General features: G+C 42.8%; 1 protein-coding gene across 2 annotated transcripts in view; it reads right to left on the bottom strand.

Moving 5' to 3' along the window:
• Nucleotides 1–990: 990 nt before the first annotated feature.
• MARCH8 (membrane associated ring-CH-type finger 8) overlaps nucleotides 991–22,719 on the bottom strand; it is an 80,879-nt gene continuing 59,150 nt past the window's right edge. Inside the window, exons 3-7 of one of the 2 annotated variants that reach the window (XM_009277719.2) lie at nucleotides 12,683–12,762; nucleotides 11,532–12,377; nucleotides 9,396–9,576; nucleotides 5,389–5,536; nucleotides 991–2,910 (exon numbers count right to left, since the gene is read on the bottom strand). In XM_009277719.2, coding sequence (XP_009275994.1) covers nucleotides 2,606–2,910; nucleotides 5,389–5,536; nucleotides 9,396–9,576; nucleotides 11,532–12,377; nucleotides 12,683–12,762 — 1,560 coding nt within the window. In that variant the 3' untranslated portion in view covers nucleotides 991–2,605. The remainder of the gene's footprint in view (nucleotides 2,911–5,388; nucleotides 5,537–9,395; nucleotides 9,577–11,531; nucleotides 12,378–12,682; nucleotides 12,763–22,719) is intronic. The other variant, XM_009277720.1, reaches the window with a different exon arrangement.

A 22,719-nucleotide genomic window follows, 5' to 3' on the forward strand; every position in this document is an offset into this window, starting at 1 on the left:
GAGATTTCACAATGTTTCACCAAGAATCAGGTATGACAGCGATTGAAACAGGACCAGCATGTTACAGTATGCCATATCGGCACTTGTCAGATCATCAGTCAGTGCCTCTCAGGCATGAGCTGGAGAACAAGCAGGTTTCATACCAGAACTTGTCCATTTTCATTTCACCTACTGGCCACAGATCGGATGAGAATGTGCACAGCATCAGTCGGCAGCTGATTCTGTGCATCTTGCAGCTGTAACGTGAGCATCTTGCAGACATGTAAGCCTCGTGCACTTGGGCATTTCAGAATGATGAAGGTGTGCAAGACCTGATATTTAACCCACCTGAGTTTTTCTAGTAAATCTTTTCACAGAACAAAACAGAAAACAAAACAAGACAGTGTATTACCTGGGTTCTCTAATAGAGGATCACCCACAGCGAAGTTCAGGAAAGGGCCCAAGTAATTGCACTTTAAATTATGGCAGGCATAGGCAACAAATTCTACGTGCGTATGGTCATGAAGACTGCTGCCCCGATACTAGCAGGGTATGCAGGGTTTGTCTGCCTGTATCATGTAAGCATGGGACATCCTGACACCCAGCACAGTACACAGACCCATGCCAGCGCAGCTTTGCTAGGACTGCCTAGAAGTCCGAGTATTTTAAAACATCTCAAGAACAAGGTACCATGTTGTTCATGAAAATCACAGCCAGTAAGCTTCAAGCGTGAGATCACGCAGAGGCATGCATGCACACACACGCTTTTCCTCTAACAGCTCTTAGAAACCACTGGTGTGTGTTCTCTTACCATAGTCCCTTCTCTGCCTTCTTTTAAAATATTTAGAAATAAATTAGTATTACATTCTAAGGAAAAAAAATCACCGATCTCTTACTGTTATTCTTTGGGAAGTCTTAAAGCAACTACTTTTATTATGAAAAGAACTTGCCCAATGAAAGTTGTACTTGAAAAAGACTAAGTAAAACCTGAACCGGAGATGGGGATTTAGTTCAGTATGTCAACAAGTAAACAGAAGCTTTTACCTAACTGTGAAGTCCAGACAACTCCTACTAAGACCTACCAGAAGATTATCATTGACTTTACAGAGATTTAGATAGGGCTCAGGTAGGGAAAGTCAGCTTTCAAATGCAGAGGCCTCGTGTGCTGACTTTTTGTGAGGCTTTGTTTCTGCTCCAGTCACACTGAGACTTTGGTTAAATGAGGGCTTGAAGCTGGACAGTGGTTCAGCGAAGCAGATTGGTCAAGTGAATTAACAGCAAACACCCCAGGCTTTGGGCAACTCCGTCTAAAGCCCTGCAAACAGATTTTAGAGCTGCCCCTCTCTTTTCATTAAGGCTGACTGATTAAAAATCAGTCCCAAATTCAAAAGCACAGACAAAACTATGCTCTGACCACGTAATGCATCACATCAGGACTAAAACCAGGCAGGTATTTTTAAACTCATCCACTTAATGCAATATTTACTTCCTAGACTTTGATCTCAGCAGCTCCTCTGACAATGTCAAATTCTTGGGTAATTCACACATGACACAGCACTAAAGAAGGAAAACCAATTTCAGCTGTATTGACTAAGTATCTTTTTTTCCATAACAGCTCACATTTTTACCAGTATAGCAACAAACCCTTTGCCAATGGTTTGGAATGAAAGTTACATCAGGTATATATGTGCAGGTGTGTTGATGGTCTGACCTATTGAAAAAAATAAACAAAACCAATCCCCAAAACAGAGCACTGAAACCATTAAGCACTGAAAACGAACACTGTACACATCCACTACTCCCCATACACAAGTCACAAGTGCAATATCCTTTGAAAAAAATTGCTCCTCAAAGGAAACCCAAAGAGGCAGAGTTTTTTAGTGTTATGTTTAGTAAGATAATGTGGGCATGTGTTGCAAATCACAGGTTGGAATTTTTTTTTCTTTTTTTTTTTTTTTTTTTTAATAATAAGGCAAGGAGGTTTATGTTCCAGAAGAACAGATGGGGTAAAGAATGAAGAAATGTTTCAAAAATGACACATTCTTTCAAGTTTCATTCTCATTTGACATACATATTACAAAATAAAGATTTTTAAAAGTGCTATATGCTTTGTAATTCTCATCACAATATGTAAAGCAAAATTTTACACCTGCTGCCTAAGACAAAATGTTAGTGGCAGTGTCAGCGGTGGATTAGACTCTAGCTCTCTCATTTCCCTCAATGTCTGGGACAACCTCCTTCATCACGCTTAAAGAACAAACAAACCGCACTCTACACATATTCCAGAATCATTTAGAGTCATCTTCTAAAGTAACAGACTCCATGAAGTTGATGACGGTTCACTAGCGGATTTCTTGATACCAAACCCAAGGCCCATTCTACCCAGTATCCTGTGGCCCTTTGATCAGCTACTATGAGAGACAAAACGTTGAGAGGTATGCAACCGTGATGACATTGACAGATATGCCAAAGGGATTTAAAAAAATTCCAACAAAAAACAAATGTAAAAAAATTCATCCGCCAGCCCTCAGCTGTTAGCCGATTTTAAAAAGGTAGAGTAGTTTGCAGTAAACAATGATATTTTAGATCTTCAAGGACATACAGAAACACCCCTCCCACCCAGCAATCAGACGTGAAGGATTTCTGCAGCACAGTCTTCTGGCTCTGTGTAATGTGAAGAGTTTGTGTCTGAATGGTGAACTCCAAGCATTTCTTTACTTTCGAAGTTTGGCTCCATTAGTGCAGGTTTTTCAAAAATATTCTTTTTGCTAGTTTCCGGACAGTTTTGTACATATATTACTCGGTTATAAGCTTTAAGTCTCTTCCACAGCTGTATGTACACTTTGCATTGCACATACATGAACAGAAGTCCTCCAGTGAAACCAATAGCCACAACCACCAGCTTAGTCCAAAATGGCCACTCTAGAATCCCTGGAAGAAAGAAAATAAAAAAAGAAGAAAGAAAAAGGACCTGGTCAATATTGGCTGGACTACATTGGATCTCTCAAAAACATCTTGCAAGGAAACTGTCACAGAGTTTGGGCCATGCAAACTATTCTTATTTTGCCATTTTTCTTGTTTGGCCTTTTTTTTCCCCTTCAAGTCAAACACATGCAGACTTCTACTTCACATACCAGATTTATTCTCACCCACCAGAGGAAAACCAAAACAATTGATTCTCTGTGTCTGAGCCCTCGTACACCACAATCACAAACAGAGTCAAGGCAACAGCCATGAGTAAGTTTAGGCCCTTTTACACCTGTTTTTAAACAAAAATTGGATCAGATTATGAAAGGGATTCTATGGCATGGTTTCCTCTTCGTAGCAGGAGACTCAACTCAGTGACCCAAGAAGTATGTTCCACTCTGTGATCACACAGTACATGGAGTCATAGTCTTTAAACTCAAAAGGAAACGATTGTTACCATCTAGCTTGACAAGTTTGTTATGCAGACCAGACAATTTTATCTGCATCAGACCCAGTAACTTGTAGTTGATCTAGAGCATCTCTGATGATGCAAAACTGCAAGTGTTGGAGATACTGAAGCATTCTGGCAAGCTTACCCTCTGTCATTAAAAATGACCACCATTACTTTTCCTGAATTTGTCTAGCTTGAACTTTTAGACATTGGATCTTGCTACATCTCTATCAATTACTTTTAAATGAGAGACTATTCATTTTATACATATTCTGCTTACATAGGTCCTGTATCCACCCAGCCCCTCTCCTCTTTAAAGATAAGCAGCATCACAAGATGGGTATGAAACCATGCTGAATCACCCACTATCAGGTTTCTCAGGGAATAAAATCATGGCCTTCCAAATCCTCAAAGTTTTTACCAAGATACAGGCCAGTGTTCTTTTGGAAATGCATGGTAGCATGGGAGGAATGAAACTATTTTAGTCCCAAAATACAAAGGGCACTGCAGCGTGACTACTGATGAAATCCCACGTGTGATTAATACCTGAACCTCTGATTCACAGGTGAGCTCTCTGATGTCATCTGTAGGCAGTGACAGTATATGCTTGCCCCTGTGCAGATATGAATGTATACCCACCCACACTCCCCACACCCCCCAGCTCATTACAGCACTCCCCAGATTTAGAATCCAAATGGAGGGAGCAAAGAAGGCACTAAAACATGTACTAAATATTCACTATTCCTCCTGTTCATGTTCATCTAATATATTTATTGGCTAAAATAACCTGGAGATGATAGATCTTTGAAAGCATATGCTTTTCATTATCATATGGAAACCTTACACTGAAAGGCCAACAATTTTCACCGTACATGGAAGAGATGGGGTTGGATAGAACAGAAACTAAAAGATTTCATACAAAGCAGCTTCCTGACTGAAGTCATGAACAATCAAACTACAGCCCAAATGAGAAATGACAGCAAAACTGTTCAGTTTGAAGTGTGATTCTGCTCTGAAGAGACTTTAACAGCTCTGTGGATTTGCAGGTTTATTGATGCTCAGCTACCTCCCCAGATGATGCTCTTCAGTCACCAGCAAAACATTTTCCACCTGTATGTCTAGTTGGCATGCAATGCTCTGTGAGCAAGGACAGCTTGCCTTCTAATGGCTCCCAGCCTTGGTAGATACCCCATCCCTTCTATCCCCACCTTCAGGGACAGCTCAGCTGCCTGAGAAACAGTACTGTGACAGCTGCAAATTTGCAGGCCAGCATACCCAGGTAACAGATTTCAGTTTGGTAAGTTTACAGCTGGCATACTAAAGAAAACGTACTATTCAAGAAGTTAAGATGGCCCTGCAGTGGGGTGGCAGCCACTACATGAATTGCAGTGCACCTCATCTCAGTTGTGTGAATCGGAGTCCTAAGAATCAGCCTGAATTTCTTATGCTTCAGGCACAACTGGTTATAAAAATTTCTCCAGTCCAACATGGCTTTCACAGGAAACTTGTGCTAACCCGCCTCACAGATGACCAAATAGAAAGAAAACCCTGCTGATTTACCTCAAAGATTTGGATTTGGGTTCCTCTTACTTCTTCTCTTTTTAAAAACTGTTCTGCTTTTGCCCAGTTAAAACATAGCAAACAAATGCTTACGTCCTTACCTGCTCAGTAAGTGTTCCAATTCAAAACTAAATTAGCTAAGGCAGTGCAATTTTGTGTCTGGCTACAGTGGATTAGCTCTCATATCTGTGCAGTTCACAAGTGAAAATTAAATTGACTTGAAATAGACTTAAAAAGCACCCACAGATGAATTTACACTGATTTAACTAAATAATTTTAGAACTGTGCTTTTAAACCAACCCAACCTCAGACTAAAGCAGACTAGTCTTAAGTATAAACATTACCTGCACACTCATGCTCTGCATCCTCTCTGCATTCAGGATAAATAATTATTCCAAGAGAATAAGTGGGAAGATAAGCAAGTAACATACCAGTAGTCTGTCCCTGTTTAATCTCTTCAGCGGTCCTGTCGATCAGGACATAGAGAGACCACACAACGCAGGTGATGGCAATGATATGGAATGTTACAGAGCACATGATCTTCCTCCTCTCGCTGGACGTCATCTGTAGCTTCTCCCACTGCCAAGAAAGCCAGAAACAGAGCAACAGATTAGGTGTTTATTGCAGTAACTAGAGAGCATAAAAAGAGAACATTGATAAGAACAAAAACCAGGCAGGAGACCAGTTTCCTCCTAACATGGATTTTAAAAGTCGGACGGCATTATTGCTCTGACCACAGCATATGTGCGATGGCTGGCAGCTCACCCTGCTGTGATGGGAGCCATACTGGTGCTGGAGGGGACCTCCAGCACTCAGCTCTGATCCGGAGCCTCAGCACAATGTCATCGCTTACCCACGCAGGGGCAACTCCAGCACGGAGGGACCCTAACGCGAGGCCTTGTGCAGCGCAAGCAAGGCTGCTCCCTTGTGTGTTCTCCACTCAACAGCGGGTACCCATAGTCACAGCTGAGCATCGTGAGTGGCAAAGGGTACCCTTGCTCAGGCAGGCATTCAATAAAACACTGCAATAAAAGTGGTACGTGATCCAATTGACCAGTGCGCGTTAAGACATCTCACGCTGAGCTCTGCTGGAGTTCCTCGGTGCACAGTCAAGGCTGTTTAGCTCTCAGCTCAAGGCTGTTTAGTTCTCACCTCCTACCTCTGGGGGTTTCATTCAATCTTCACATATATTTAACACTACTTACAGCAGTGACACCCATATTTTATTTTCAGTGTTTCACGTGCACTTAAATACATGTGCCCTAAGAATATATAGTAGAACTGGGATGACAGCTTTTGTAAGTGAGAGGACGCAGCAAATTAAATCCCCAGACCTGCATCTATCGTTTATAAAGCCCAAACAGAAACCACAAAGTCAGGTTGCTGTCATTTAGGAAAGATACAAAGAAACTAGACAATTATTATAGATGCTTCTAATATACAAGGAATTGTTCAAAACCAGCTTTTATTTTTTTTTTTTTACCTGAGACACCCAGAAGCTTTCTTTTTAATTATTTTTTTGGCAATCTCCCCTACATATATGATGAAAGTTTTTGCATGTGGAATACACATCCCTCAGCATATCTGCTTGGAACAGAGAGTTAAGATGGGCTTTTCTCACACTTTCACAAAATATATGCTGGGGCATGTAAGCTTCTCATACACACCCATGTGTTTCTAGAGATGTGCATTTGATGTCTCCTAGAATAACTTGTAGAAAAAGAGGACTTTGAAAAGGAGGAATAATGTGGAAGAGAGTGAGGATGACCTGACTAGTATGATTGAGATCACCCATTATGTTGAATTATTGTTTCCACTGCTACAAATACAAGAATGGTTGAACCCTGAAACAGAGACTTTGTGATCCTCTCTGTCTTGTCAACAATCTCTTTGGCCAGTCCAAGCCACATCTCCAGTGCTGGGGATCCAAATCTCATTGTGGCACAAGAATTGAAGACTTCCAGCAATGACATGCTAGATTCATGTCATGCTAGAAAGCTATATTCTTTCAATTGTCTTAAAAAAGATTGGACAAAACATTCCCTTTGGATGTGGTATTTTAAACAGAAAATTGCTTTTGCATCTAAACAAAAGGTGTTTACTTTTGATAGAAAGTATACATTAATTAATTTATTTTGCCAAAAAGTAAGCCTGTGAAAACTATTTGTGAATGCTTTTACAGAGCCACAAGGACTTGTGTTTTGACTAATTTATATTTCTCTTTTCTGTTCTGCAGCTTGAGCTCCTCCGCTGGACAATACCTCCTGTGAACTGCTGGCTCCACAGCCACCAAACCAACCCGCACCATCTTCAAGAGATATGACTGCACAGCAAAAGAGAAGATATTCTGCAAACTATGCACCAGCCCAGAGAGGAAACTAGAATATGTAGGTCCCTGCTGCATTATTCCGATGACACAGCATGCGGCATTTCCCAGTTAAAATAGTCAGCAGTTCTGTTTTTCTGAAGTGTTGTTAAAACAAAAAATTCAGCAGAAAATTTAGATCTAACATCTTTTTTTCCATTGAAATTTTAAAATGAAGCATCCCTCTCTTGTCTCCCCTCATCTTCACTTGAACCGTGACACGTTTTGTTTCTCATTCTCTTCCCTTAGTAACTTAGTGTTTGAACAGCCCAATGCTGCGATACAACCTTAAGATGCTGAGGAAGTTTAATTCCATTTCTACCCCACAGACAAGCACAAGCCCTATTATTTGTCCCATCCTGTTCATAACCACCAGTTCCAGACTGTTTTCTCCTGACTGACAGGATACCATAAAGGCTGAGTTGAAGATACGGAGGCAGCTTATCTTCTGGCTGCAGCTGAACCTCTAAACAGGCTCTTTAGATATATTTGAGAAGTAAATTCCTTCTTCTCCTTCTGTTTATGGCTCTGCCCCTACCTTCTGGCATCTGGTCTCTTTCCCACAGATGACCTGTTCAGATATAACTAATGGTGCTGAGTGAGTCATTTCTGAAGGTGCCCAACAGCTTTTTCTCACAGGGCACAAATGTTCAGAAAATATTTCCCACCCACTCCAGGGCACAGAAAAAACAGCAGCCAATTGCCAACTATAGCAACTCTTTTTACTTGGGATTCTCTAGAATAATTTCTTTAATGTCCTATGGCTGGGCTGTGCAAAGTGTTGTCTGTGCAGATAACAGAGCCTATGACGGCCAATATTGCAGCTCAGAGGTATTACACTGTGCCAAGGGGCTACCAAGGAAAAATCTGCAGTTCTTAGAAGGCAACGATTCACCGCAGTCATAAGCGGAGGTCATCCTATCAACCGATCATGCTAAGCTATATACTTTGCAGACTGTACATCTCCGTAAAAAAAAAAAAGAGGTGTTTGAAATCTGCTCTATTTTCTGCTAGGAGTCACTTTTAGGAATTGGACAAGTTCTCGTAACAGCTTTCGGATGGCTGCAGTCCAGACTTCCCACCCTACGTGATTTAGGCTCATCATAACTGAATTTAATGTTTCTCATTTATTCTAGTTCCAGACTGAGGTTATTGTTATTAACCTCTTCCACTTTGGTAGACGTGGCAAGATTTGTCTGTGCTAAGAATACCAGTGACTTCCACCTCAAAATCCTGATGGTAAGGACCAATTGAAATGGAAAGCCTGGAGGATGTGGGAGAACAAAAAGGATACAAGCGCAAAACTGGCCTTACAATACAAGTAGCATTTAAGTACCTGTGTCTTGTCCAGTACCTATACTTTAAATCACCAGATTTATGAAAGGTACTTCTCTATAAAACAAAAATACAGGTTCTAGCAACCTGAAGTACTAAAACCTAGTCATTCACAGTCTAAGAAAAGGTAAAAATGAAAACATTATTATTGGTGAACCTTCTTCTACTTACACTGTAATATTTTCACTAAAATAGGTTTGCTCCTTTAAAAAGAAAAAAAGCTACAAATTTTAACCAAATTACACTCAGGAAGCATGATTTAAAGTAAATTTAACCTGAAAACCTCTTATTTTCAAGAGAACTTAAAAGCCATGTGGATCTCGGAGCAGCAAACTAAAGCAGATAACAGTAATACAAAACTCTGTATTTAAAAAAAATGTGGATAACCACAAATACCTTTGTGCATCAGCTTATAAATATAACTGTAAAGAAAAAAATCAGGTTGCTGCATGCACATATGTATATGTGTGTGTATGCATGTACATTTACACACAGAGAGCTGCCAGGCTACGATAGCTAACTCTCAGAGCTGGATTCCTCTGATGTTGAATTTGCCAGGCTGAGCGTTAATTTAAATCCTTTTGCACCTATACAAAACTGACCAGACTTACTAAGGAGCCACAGAAACATGATAAACACGTGGGGGGTGCTGCAGGCTCACGGGCAAGGACAGCCTCTTTTCAGAGTGGATCTGTGTTTCACAAAGCATTTCCTCGGGGAAGCAGGTCTTGTGCCTACCTTTCGCAAAGGCTTCAGTTTTGTCTCCATGATGAACTCATACTTGCACAGTTCACAGCATCGTGTATCTGAGCTCTTGATCCATTGCTGCAGGCAGGCTTGGTGCACAAAATGAAGACTTCCCGTGCAGTGACAGGGGGTAATCAAAGGGCTCTCATCATCTCCTTCACAGTGACATATCCTGAATCAGAAGCAAAGCTGCTCATTAGGAGAAGAGGAAGCAGAAAGGATGTGGAAGAGGCATGTAATATCTGTGATCGCACACGGCTGTCCATAGAGGATCCTGAGACAGACATATCAAAGGAATGTGTTCCATAAAGGAGCTAAAACTAAAGAACTCCAATGCTGCACAAACATACACAGGCACAAAATAATTGAGCACAGACACTGCTAACTAGACAGCTGCTTTCTAACAGATGAGGCGGACACACAGAGCCTGACAGAAATGCAGTATCCAAAAGAAAAACAGGGTAAGAAATGACAACACTTCATCTAGAACAATAGCACTTAAATGAAAATAGCATTTAAATAGATGAGACAGCACTTCCCAAGACAAAATATGCACAAAGACGTACAGCTACTCATGGATTACGATCTGAAACAGAAGATAAAACAAAATTCCCAAACCAATGGTGAAACAGCCCACCCCAGTATCATGAAGAGTTAATTTAGACAGCCTGGATTTTGCACAAGAGAAGTGATTATTTCTAGTGCCAATTGCTAAGAAACAGATCCACACTGCAAAGCTACAGCACTGAATCTCCCCAAAATAAACCTACTCTAAACGGACTAATGGTTTTGCTCTCCAATTCTTACTTTGCAAGAGCTGCTAAGGAAGCATCAGCTCTGCAAAATTCCCCATTTCCCTCACAGCCTAACTGTGCAGACAGCAAGGACACCCGATATAGCGTTACTACCAGGTGCTGGCATTTGATTTCCAGCTTCGATTTATACACAACCCTGGGGTTGCATCAAACATCACTAAGTCCTTCTAACCATGTGGAAGAGGTCATGAATTGAAAGGGGGATGGTACGGAGCTCAGGGAATGAATGTAAGTTACTAAGCATATGTGAAGTACATCCTGGCATGCTGCCATCCCTGTCTATTACTGAAATCTCTTACTGATGTGTAGCATCTTGCCTCTTGCGACCTTGCTGATAGCTGGCAAGCGGAAATGAAGGAGTGGGTGGATTACAACAGCGTCTGGTTGATGACAAGCCAGTACGGAACTAGATTTTGCTGGTAATGAGGGGGGAAATCAAATAATATTGGCAAGTAGTAACAAAGCCAGCTTCAGAAAGTGCTGTCAGGGAGGAGAAAGATTAGTATAGCAAAATGCTAGGTAGAGGGATGGGATATTTGCTCCTGTACTTGGTGACTCCTGCTCCTCAACCACATTTTGGAGCTGGGATGGGGCAGACCTGCAGACAAGTCACCATGAAGACAGTCCAGAGCTGGCTGTTCTCACCACCTGTGCACACGATTAATCCTCTGTAGTTGGAACAAGGACACCCATTGTTTTTGGGCCTCACACTATGGACATCACACAGGCCCACCACTAACACCCAGTGCTCAGGTCCCCCTTTTGACTAAGGCATCCAAGAAAGCCAAAATAAAAGAGTGTGGTGGGATACAAACTGTGAGGGAAAGATGAAAAAAAAGAGTAATCTTAAGCTACATTGACCTGATCTCAGCAGCAATTTTCAAACAGTCTGTTTTCCTCCTGACTTCCCACCCTCTGACCAAACCATCAGTGACTGTCAGGACAACACATTGCTCCTTAAAAGCTAAGACATGTTCAGCTTGGCCTTTAGTATGTGTAGCTGATTCTCTCATGATATTCCCAGTTTGGGCACTGATAAGAGAAAAATACAGTCTCAGAACCCCAAACCTGAAACAAATTACAAGAGAATTTATTTGACTCCAGAGGAAATTCTTTTGCTTAGTAGCCTTGTTAAGTGCATCAGAGGGGTGCATGACAGCAGAGAGAAGGCTGCATGCTTCAAAGTGCACATATTAAAGCAAGGTGACAGAGTGAAAGAAAAGACAGAAACAGCACAAAGGCAGGACAAAGCAGAACGGTCATGACTGCACATGGGAGGGCTCGAAGGTAGGCGGTTCTCTGGTAAACCAACCTGCAGGTATCCCCCGATGTGGACACAGGGGAGAGAGGGGGGAATTTTTCTGACAGGGGGGAAGGGCAGTCAAGGTCACTGTCCTTCTCAACTGAACAGAGCGGCGCCCGCTGCTCTTTTGTTTTCAATTTCACCGAGGTGCTGTCCTCAAAGACGTCATCGTCTCCCATATCATCAGAGCAGAAGTCTGTGCTTTCCACCAGCACGCTGGAGGATTTCTCAGCTTGGAAGTAACTGGAATAGCTCTCCAGTTCGTGGAACTTATGCAGGCTGCTGGTGCTGGAGGTGTGGGAGAAGGAAAAGAGGTAACGCAACAGTTTTTTGCTCCTTGAGTTGTCATGGTCCACTTTGTCCTCCAGCAAGGGGATATGTACAGCGCTGTGGTTCTCTGCTCCTCCTGATGCACTCGAGTAGTTGGAAAGGGAAGGGATGTAGGAGTGCTTAGAATTGCTAAAAGAAAGAGGCCTGAGATTCAGCGGTTTCCTCTCTTTAAGATGGAATTTGTTAATCCTTAAACACTGCTCTTGAGTCGGGGTCAATTTGCCTTCTGAGCATGTTCGCTCCACATAGTCAAAGCACTCACTGGTGCTCTGCGCCTTCTGGTCCACGTCATTGAGGGACTTGGAGAATTTCAGAGTGTGGGTGGGCTTTACATTCTTAGCAGACCTGAGCGCCTGGCCCCGATCCTGCCCACGGGAGTTTCTCTTTGCTGCATGTAACGTGTCCTGACAGATTACTGTCACAGTGACCCCTTGTGTCAGAGGGCTCTGGCAGTGAGGACTTTTCAAGACAACAGCAGACTGCACTGGACTGTGATGACAACACTCAGAAAACACTGCACTGGAACTGCATGCAGAACAGTGGAATAAAAGCACAGAAAGTAAAAAACAATTACATAACAGAACACATATAATTAAAAGTGAAGAAATGAGAATTACGGCTAGTGTGGGAATGGCGAACATAGCGGGGCCAAACAGTCAGTGGGATTCAACGAAGCAGTGTTAGACAGCAGTCGAGTCAAACAAATGGGATGCTTCATATGGGACCCCCACATCGCTTACTTCCCCATACACGTGCTTTTTCAGTTTTGTTTTCTCTTAATTTGAACCTCGCACAAGCCTCACTGCAGCCATGCAAACAACACACTTTACCTGCAGATGTCCTGGTTGGATGGTGTCACAGAAGTCCGAGAGAAGCTATGAGGGGCAGAGATAGAGGTTGGACTTCCAGCCTGCAGTGAAATTAAAACAAACAAACAAAAAAAAGCAAGTCACAAGTCGGAAGAGTTTGGTATGCACAGCAATCACCTTCAGGGTTAAACACAGCATATGGAGTCAGATATTCTACATGAAATATTCAAGGGCTAGTTGCAATAAAGTGGCTTTGTTGTCAAATGCTAGAAAGGGAGGGCACACAGCCTCATCCTTGGAAAAGTAGTAATCAGAACAGAAACGTTCTCCCCCAAGGTCAAATGCAGCCATCTCTAGAGCAGAACCTGCCAGCTGTCAAACACTGCACAGAACAATAGCTCCGTAAATGAGCAATGCTACAGTAATTAGAATAATTAGATGGAGGTGTGTGTATAGACTAGTCGGAATTTAGCTACCACATAATAGCTAATCCTTCCACTTACAACGATGACAAGAGATTAGAGGCTTGGGTGTTTTTTTCACAAGACAGAACCATCAGTAATTCAGTAACTCACACGCTATTTGGGGACTTACTTTCCGTCCTAGCATATGCACATAAGCACCATCTGCCAAACCAGACCATTCCCTGAAGTACTCTTTGTACTTTGTGAGGCCTTTCATCCTGCTCTTACTTTGACAGGATCTTCCACCTACTTGGAGAAGAGGTGTGGCAGCAGTCACATTCGTAAGACCCAACAAGAGCACAGTGAGAAACAGAGTAACTGAAGAATTCAGAATTCAGCTGAGCTAACTCAAAAGAATAAAGTTAAGCTCTTGGCAAATTTAACACTTAATAGACAAGCCTCTAAAATCAATATGGTAAGAACAATCATTGTCTCAGAGTTGGGACTCGATGGGCTATTATTATAGGCCTTTTCTGCTGCTATATTCTGTGGGTCGCTAACAGAAACTTCTCGACTCTTCCTAGAGGTTTTGGTGAGGAGACGGGCGTTGATAACCTCGTAATAGAGAATCTTTAAACCTGGTTCTCCCATATTCCACAGCTGCTGGAGAGGCTGTGCCGCTCACCCACCGCTGCAAAACACTGCTCTCATTTCAAAATTCAAACAAAAGTTTACAGCTCTTTTGATCTGCAAAGCGAAGCCTGAAACCCAGGAAGGAACAATGCAATCACCAGAACAACGGAACTGTCAACACCATGCTGGGCTGCACAAAAACCAGCACAGCCAGCACAGACCTGGGCCAGGCAAGTGCACAAAGCCAGACTAGGAGAGACCTCAGGTCATGAAAGGTGTGTTGCATGTTGCCAGAGAACCATGCTGTGCCCAGCCCTGTACTTCAGCTTGAGACGCCAGAGCTAGCTCAGTCATCACTGCTTTGATGATCTCTGGTCACGGGGCAACACACACGCACTGTATCTGTTGCAGGTCTCTTCGATTTTATACTTAATTTATTAAAAGTCCCTATGGTATATTTAAACAAGGCCGCTGCAGGCTTTTACACTCTCATAGCAAAAGCAAGGTTCCTTGTCACACAATATACTCTTACTTTGTGAGAGAAGATGGGTATACTAGAATACACATGCTACTTTATAAATACAGATACAACCACCATCTTCCGTGTTACAGGACTCATCTGTTAAGATTTTGTTTCTCTACCAACAGCACTACAGAGAGCAATGTATCTGGCCTCACACTGGGATGTCTCAGGTGCACCGAGCCTGAAAAAACAGGTATCTATTTACAGCTGGGTCTGCAAGAGTCGAGGGCAAGACTCAAACACACACCTCTTCATCCGTAGCAAGACACTGTAACTTATTTCCCATCCTACCCAGCTAGGTACATGTACAGAATAAAAACCAAGAGAATAACCTTGGGCCAGAAAGCAAACTGAACTATGTTATGACCGTGACAAAACAAATTAAAGACTTAAAGATCAATTATTGGCTTTATCCTGGAAACTATGGTTCTTTACATTTTACATCACCCTGCACATGCTAATGATATAGAATGCTGAACATACAGTAAGGTGAATTCAGGTATTACTTGGAAATTGGCTCTCTATTTGATGCTTAACCTGTCCTAAAAGCAGGTACATCTCTGACTTCAAATCCTATCTTTTAAAAAGAGTTTGTGCAGTAATTACTTTTTTTTTAAAGAAAGACCGACAAGTTTTAGCAGGGCCTGTTGCGACAGGACAAGGGGGAATGGCTTTAAACTAAAGGGGGTAGATTTAGACTAGATATAAGGAAGAAATCTTTTATGCTGAGGGTGGTGAAGCACTGGCACAGGTTGCCCAGAGAGGTGGTGGATGCCCCATCCCTGGAAACACTCAAGGTCAGGTTGGACGGGGCTCTGAGCAACCTGATCTAGTTGAAGATGTCCCTGCCCACAGCAGGGGGGTTGGACTAGATGACCTTTAGAGGTCCGTTCCAACCCAAACTATTCTATGATTCTATGATTCTGTAAGTTAGTGAAAGACCTGATGCACTATAATCTGCTGCTATAATTATGCAAATGAAAATTAATAAGACTTACATAATGAATTATTTAAAAAGACATATTTAGCAATCTTCTAAAAAACAAAATATTGAACCAGTAAAACAGCATGTTACATTCTGCCATGGAAACAGAGCCACACATTGTTGGAACTGAAGTCACAAATCCATTAATAAATCTGTCTCAGGTTTTATGTTATGAGCAAATCACAGAAGGTAACTTGCTTAAAATGAATCCAATATCTCTAGTCCTTTGCTTTAGCAATGAAGCTTTCCAAAAAAAGACAGCGATATATATGATGTGACAGTCTAATAGCAGATGACTAGATTCAATGATCCAAAATTTCCCTTCTGAAACCATGTTACCGGTTTCTTGATCCAATTGCCTGGCACCAAGACAGTATCAAAGTCTCGCCACTTGGGAAATCAAAAGGCTGTGACAAACAAGAAACTGTGGAATTTCATTTGCATTTCAAGCTTACTGTTCTGTTTCTAGATGCCAGCACTGTTCAGGACAGCTTGCAAAAACCCCACATCTGAGGCACATTTCCTTTTCCTCCTGTCTTCCTGCTTCAATACAAGAGGTCCTTTGCTCCATCTTTATACATAATGCAAATGCAACCAAAGTATGAACAGAAGTTAACGCACTTGGAAAGGCACCACAATTTTGGAACAACAAAACGTTGGAGGAAGTTACGCCCCACCCTTGGTTTAAGCTAACGTAAGCTGTGGCCACCACCAAAAGCCATGGTTCAATGAGCCTCCAGTCTCTCAGACCGTCCTCCTTTCCTCCCATGCTTTTTGCTCATGAAACTATTTCCACAGCTGCATTGCAGATCAGATTAGGATCGTGAGGTGAGGTAAAACTAACCACTTCTTTTACTGAGCTTTTTTAATGCCAGTCACTTCCCTAGCTTCAGCTGCTGGAGGAACCTCAGTCAGTTAGAGCAATGAGCCTCTAATGGTGAGGCACAACTCACTGACAAGAGAAGAGCATAGTAAAATGCAAGCTGCTGCCAAGAGACCAAGAAGTAAGTTCTGCCAGTCCTAGAAGCAGAGGTGCATGCAGCTGACACTCACCAGTCCACACAGCTCACCTGGATTTACTGACTCAGATACAGCAGCTATCAGGCAGAGAGGTGCCACAGAAAAGAAGCAGCACTGGAAGCCTTGGGCCAGAACAGGGCAAAGAAGAGGCAATGTGATGGGTGAATGCAACAGAAGGGTGGATCCAGCTAGCTCAGAGCTCTGACGTTGCTCCCATGCAAGGCTCAGCTCTGAAGAGGCTGGGAAAATAAGCAATCAAAGCCTTCACCACTCTGTAGCTTCTGGCACACACACCATCCTTAATGCCCCAGCAGCAGCCTCCCAAGTAGCAGCACCTTTGGTTGAACTGGCTACTTACAATGGTGACAGCAGTAGTCGGTTTTAAAGCACTCTTTGGCATAGGAGGTTTCTGCCATGCTCATTATGTGATGGGTAGCCCAAGCCTTGATAGCCTGAATTCAACCATTCTAAGCCCAGAATCACTTGCTGAATCTCTGTGGACTTTCATGCCCTTCACATTGAGAAATATCACCTCCGATGACAAGCCTTGGAGCTATGTGCTAGTGAGTTACTCTGTACAGCCAGGCTGGGTGCCTAAAATAGCTCAGGACTAAAGGTCAATAGTTAGTTAAATTGTGTATATTGACATTCCCATATAATGCAATTCAGTGAGGTCACAGTGTGACCTTCTGCACTGGTGTTTAGATTATCACAGCAACTCTGAAGGCAGCAATCCCTGGAAGCCTACAGCTCTCTGGAGGGTTGCCATCCGGAAGAAATATGTATCTTTTTACATATATACATATATGTGTGTGTGTGTATGTATGCATGCATATATATGTACATGTGTGTATATATATAATTTGCTGCCATAGCTGGTTGTTCTCATTCTGCCCCCACTCCATGAACAGTGTGATCTGTTGGTGAAAGAACTCAGCCTTTTCTGATTACCTACTTGTGATTACATGCTGCACACCAAAAACCAAAAAACCCACCCTGCCTCAGAAAATAAAGTCATCTTTGAAGTAAGCCATAGTGAACATGTCAATGGCTTGGGCATATTCCAAGATAACCTGCTTATCTGAGATGGCACTTCTGGGTACAGTTGCTGTCGTCTCACTCTGGCTGCACTTCACTACTAGCAATTATACCTCATTTTAAAGAACAGGGCCCATCACATTCTAAAAACCTTATTAAATTATTCATTGAAGGTAAAAAGTTAGAAACAACTTAACTCCAGAAGAACTCCTCCACTGATTGGAAGTCTGAAGGAAACAAAAACGTTTTCCCCCACACCTGCAAACTTCATAATTTCTAGGTATTACATGAATAGGAACAATACTGCGGCCCTACTATTCGTGCTACAAAAACACCTAGAAGTGTCAGCTAAGGATCTGGTACTAACATACTAAGCACTATACACATTTAATAATGGAGCACACCTCTCCTTTGGGCAGACAAAGGGTTAGAGAAAAGAAGAACAATTTTAAGTCTTTTACTCAGGAGGAACTACAGCACAAGGAGCTTCAGACAAATACAAATTTAGCAATAGAGCAAGGAGCCAGACACCCCACAATCCAAATTTCAACCTGGCATTTTGACTGTGGGTTTGCCTTTATTCTACACTGTGATGAACTCATTTCAAAACCATGCTCTTCCACTGGGCTGACAAAAAAAAAAAAATAAAATGAGAGCAATAAAAATCCTAAAAGGTAGCTGCACCTGCTGTCAAAAAGACTGATGCTAAAAGATGTCTCCAGCGCCACTAGACCATTACAGCAGTTTCTGTCTGCCTCCCTTCCCTGTAAGAACAACTGGAGCACAGTGATGGTCGTCTCCACTGAGCCAACTCCAACTACCGCCAGTCCCTCTGGGGATTAAACAGACACAGCTAACCATAGTAGGTTTTGGCTAAGTGGAGACATCTCCCACCACTGCCCTGGAGTTGTCCTCTCCCAAGCACAACCAGTGATCGAGGCCCACTACCTTTAATCCCCCCACCCCCAGCCCCAAGCAATCCCCCTGCACTGCGATGCTTTTTCAGCACCGAGATCACAGTGCTGCAATCTGCAATGGGCCGCTGGGAGTTTTGTTCAAATCAGGTTTGTCTCTCCTGGTATTAACACATCAGAATGACGAATGTGGCAGAACCACATGGGAAAGACAGAATCAGAGGGACGGTTATCACACCCTGTGTTTTAGAAGAACTCATTGCCAAAGAGCTATTTTATCTCTCTCGCACAGATCCTATTTAAATGTGTATTAAGAAGGCAAGGCTGCTGCTAGACACGGACATGGCAGGCACTTATCTTGCATGGTACATCTCCAGAGGCAGCGAAAGCCCCAGGCTCTGCTCCCTCCCTTAGTTTACACCACAGAAACCAAGGCCAACCACTCCATAACTGTTCCTCTGGCAGGATCTAGGTACAGACAGTGATCTAGGAAAGAAAACAACAGTGATGGGCCTTGTGAAAAAAGGCACCAAGTGCCACTGCAAGGCGCTCCATAGCTAACCTGGCTAGTCTTCAGATAGGGAAAGGACATCTACAAAGAGACCCAGGGAATCTGACTCTGTTTGTGCCACCCCTGCCCCATTCACCTCCCCTCCCTTTGACAGGGGCAGCCCCAGCCCCATCTCATCCACAGTGGCAAAATTCAGTTCTGCCTGCTGTGCTGAGAAGCCCTGAGCCTGGGCTGAAGGCAGGCAGGGAGGTCCTGATTAAACCCAAGGGACACATCCCTCATTTCTCTCGAGCCACTGCAGAACAAATATAATGGCTTGGCTCCAGCCATCCACCAGGATGCAACATATTTGTGTTTTTATGCTTTCAGCAAGTGCTGTATTCCACCTACACGTTGGCTGAGGGCTCTCGCTGAAGTGCACTGCAGCTGTAACGTCTCCAAAGCTCATCTGTGGAACAGACACGGTTGTTTCACTGCATGCATGCCAGAGGAGGACTCCAGCTGAACTAGCATATCCAGGCAGCAGTGCAATAAGACCAACCAGCTGTGCCAAGTTTACTAACCTGACACGTGAGATAGCCAGAACAGGCCACCTACGGCCAGACTGGATGTTGTGAAGGGCAGACAGCCCTGCTGGCAGGCTGTTTTTTAAAGCTCTTCCTAAATACCAACATGGCAGGAGCAAACATTAGTAACTTCTGGTCTTCTCCATTAAATTCTCCCTCCCAGACTCGTGCCATTTTGACTTCCAGCGCATATTAAAAACAAGTGTCTTTAGCTGGGATAAGATGCATTATTAGAATGGAGAGTGGTTAAAAAAACTGGAGGGGGGGGGAAGGTGTGGGAAAGAGGCATCTGAAATTTTCAGGATGATCAACTCCACCACATAATTTTGACAACAATTCAATAGGAACCAGCAGTCAGCTGCTGGAAGAACTTTGTTCCGTACTTTATGTAATGTATATGACTATAATTAAAATTATAACTAGAAACTAGGAGTGAAGTTGAAGTCAGCTTCCCCTCATTCTTCCTAAAGAAATCTAAAGGAGGATTCTGGCAGGAACTTTCTCTAGAGATACCAGAGCCGAAGGCACTAGAGAAAGGAGGCTATCTATCCTTTCAAAATCTCCCCAAGCGTAATTCAACCTGCCTATAGCACAGGATTAATGTTGACTAAACCCAGTAACAACTACGCAGGTTCTGCAGGGAGAAGAAGGAAAAAAAAATACGGCCCTTTGACTTTAAAATCTTCCTCAAAATACCTTGAATGGACTGAGGGAACAAAAGAGGAAAGGAAACTCCTGCGGGTTCCTCCTTCACAGGGTGCCCTCATACCTGTATGAACTAAGAATCCAGCCCGAGGCAGAGGGAATTTATCACAGCACAGGGAGACTGTCGCACTCCTTACGAACATGACTGCACCATGCCCCAGCATGAGATTACTTGCTCTTGTGGGTGGGGAAAAGAACATACCTTAATCTTCACACTATACAAATTTTCCTGTCTTTTCCTTTCCCCAATAGTTCAGTAGAGGGATTTTTTTTATTTTTTTAAACAACTTCTCTTTCCCTACCCCCAGGCTCATGTACCTGAACAGAACACCTTTGAGCAGCAGTTCTTTTCAGTAAGCCTTGATCATCTGATAGACTACAGGATAGCTAAGCTCTGCGACCGAAAAACCTGAACTGCTTTTCTACGGGCGAATGCTCACTGAATCCATCAAAGCTTCAGGCAACAGTGGACATGTGTATTCATATGCTTTTCTAAATCTGTTCCAGGCTGATGAACAGCCCAAATGGATTTTAAATTTCATAGCAAGCTTAGGCTACCACTTTGCATCTGCAATGGCTGCCATTCAGCCCAGGAATAATTTAATACTTTACAGTGTGCTTCTGCTCAAAAGATAAAACTGTAGAAGCCTTCAGAAAAGACAAAGCATTTACATTTTTTAAGAAGTGCACTTCTGATTCCTTTGCTGTGATCCCAGTATTAGCATTTTCAAAGTTTACCCCTTAGAGGACCACGAAAATAAGACTATGCTAAAATCAGCCCTCCAGAGCAATCAGATGACAGGAACAGCACACAGATGACCTGAAGATATTTCCATACGTCACCTCATCAGTTTCAGGATATATCAGACACTTTAAAGCTAAACAATATCACTAATTTGAGGATAACTGTTTACAGACCAGCTTTGCTAGCGACCTCATTCAATCTGCTTGTAAGCACAATTCCTTTATCTAAGAGCAGAGGGCATGGATTACCACCACTGTGAAAATCCCTTTTTTAGCTGCTCTCAGTGACTAGCTGTGTTTTAGGGTCAATTTCACCTATATTTAGAGGATGAAGCTTCTATAAAGCTTAATTATTTCTCTGTGTGGCTTGTATGATGAAGGCACTTACCAGTGAATGGTGGCTTCTTGGCAAAAATGCTGGCTTAGGGTGAACAGTTGAGATGTGGTTCTGGGCTGTATACCCCTGTGCCAATCGGGGGCGTTTCAATCAGCATCCCTGTGCTTGAACAGCGCAAGCTGGGAATTGTGCCGTGCCCAAGTCCCATGACTAAATCAATTCAACCTGCCTTCAACGCTATTTTTTTTTAATTTCAAAACAAACATAGAAAAGATTCCAGAAATTAAAACGTTTCACGTGGAGCAGATTTAAAAGGAGTTTTTGAAATACACACACCAAAAAAGCAAAGAAGGGCCTGGAGGAATGCCACATCCCCCAGTGTGCAACAGACTGCACAAAACCTAATGGCACCATATGAAGATCCTCCTACATCTTATTCCGTCCTTCTTTTTCTGCTGCTTCTGGCCTCCATCCCTAGCCAAGTATTCAGGTGATTGTATTTTTCTTGGCCTGCCCACATGTACCAGCATCTCTTCAGCCTCTCTTAGCATCTGCCTCTTGGAGAACTGCCTTTTTGCCCCTTCCTCCCAAGGGACGGCTCCACCTGGCCCCAGCACTTGGGGTCTGTGTTCGGAGAGGTCCTGCTACCTCTGTCAGCTGATCTCATTTTCAGTGGCACCATCTGTCTGCCTCCCTCCTTGATCACTTGTAGCCCTAGGGCATCGCTTTCCTTGGTCACACCAAGTAACACAGCATCCTCTCTTGGCTAGAGGCTGAGTTCTGACTCAATCCTTTCCACTCGTACTGCACTGTGCAACTGAGAGCAGTGGAAAGATACACAGTAATAATCACAGCAGGTTCATAATGACATATCAGCACCAGAAAGGCTTTGAATCAAGTATCAGTGCCAAGCATTTGTAGCAGATTTGCTACATTGCTATGCTGTAAGCCAGATTTGGGTGGAAAAATAATAGCTGAGACTGTTGTCTGCAGGAAGCGTGATCATTATTTCCGTACACACGCACACACATCAACGTATCTGGAAATGCAGCATATAATTGATTAAACTCAACTTTGGTTAAATGGCTCCTCTTAAAATGGTGTAGTATCAACAAGCTCTGAGGATTTGTCCTGGTTAAACCACGACAGGATTTCAGAAAGGGCTATACAGGCAGCCAAGCATTTCCATGCTTTTTCCTTTACATGTATTCAATCTGCCTTATTGGCCAAGTTGTTATACTATTCTAAACAAAAATAAAAGGCACTTTCCTATTAAACCTCAGAACTAATGAAAAATTTTCCATGTACTTAAGCTTCCACGCAGCATCCCACTACTATAATCTTTCCTGTTTTGTCCTACAAATTGCTTGCAACAACCAACCCACCTGCAGACTGCAAAATAAATTGTTGCAGCTTAGCACTGAACTGCCTGGATGCGCAAAGCAGCATTTGGATGTATGAGGCAAATCAGGGGACTGATTTCACCGATGGGACTTCCACCTCTGTGCTGGTTTTGGCTGGGATAGAGTTATTTTTCTTAATAGAAGCTAGGATGGGGTTTTGTTTTGGATTTGTGCTGGAAACACTGTTGATAACACAGAGATGTTTTAGTAATTGCTGAGCAGTGCTGACACAGAGTCAAGGTCTTTTCTGCCTCTCACCCCACCCCACCAGCGAG

This window comes from Aptenodytes forsteri, unplaced genomic scaffold (assembly GCF_000699145.1).
Source record: "Aptenodytes forsteri isolate BGI_AS27 unplaced genomic scaffold, ASM69914v1 Scaffold15, whole genome shotgun sequence".
Taxonomy (NCBI): Eukaryota; Metazoa; Chordata; class Aves; order Sphenisciformes; family Spheniscidae; genus Aptenodytes; species Aptenodytes forsteri.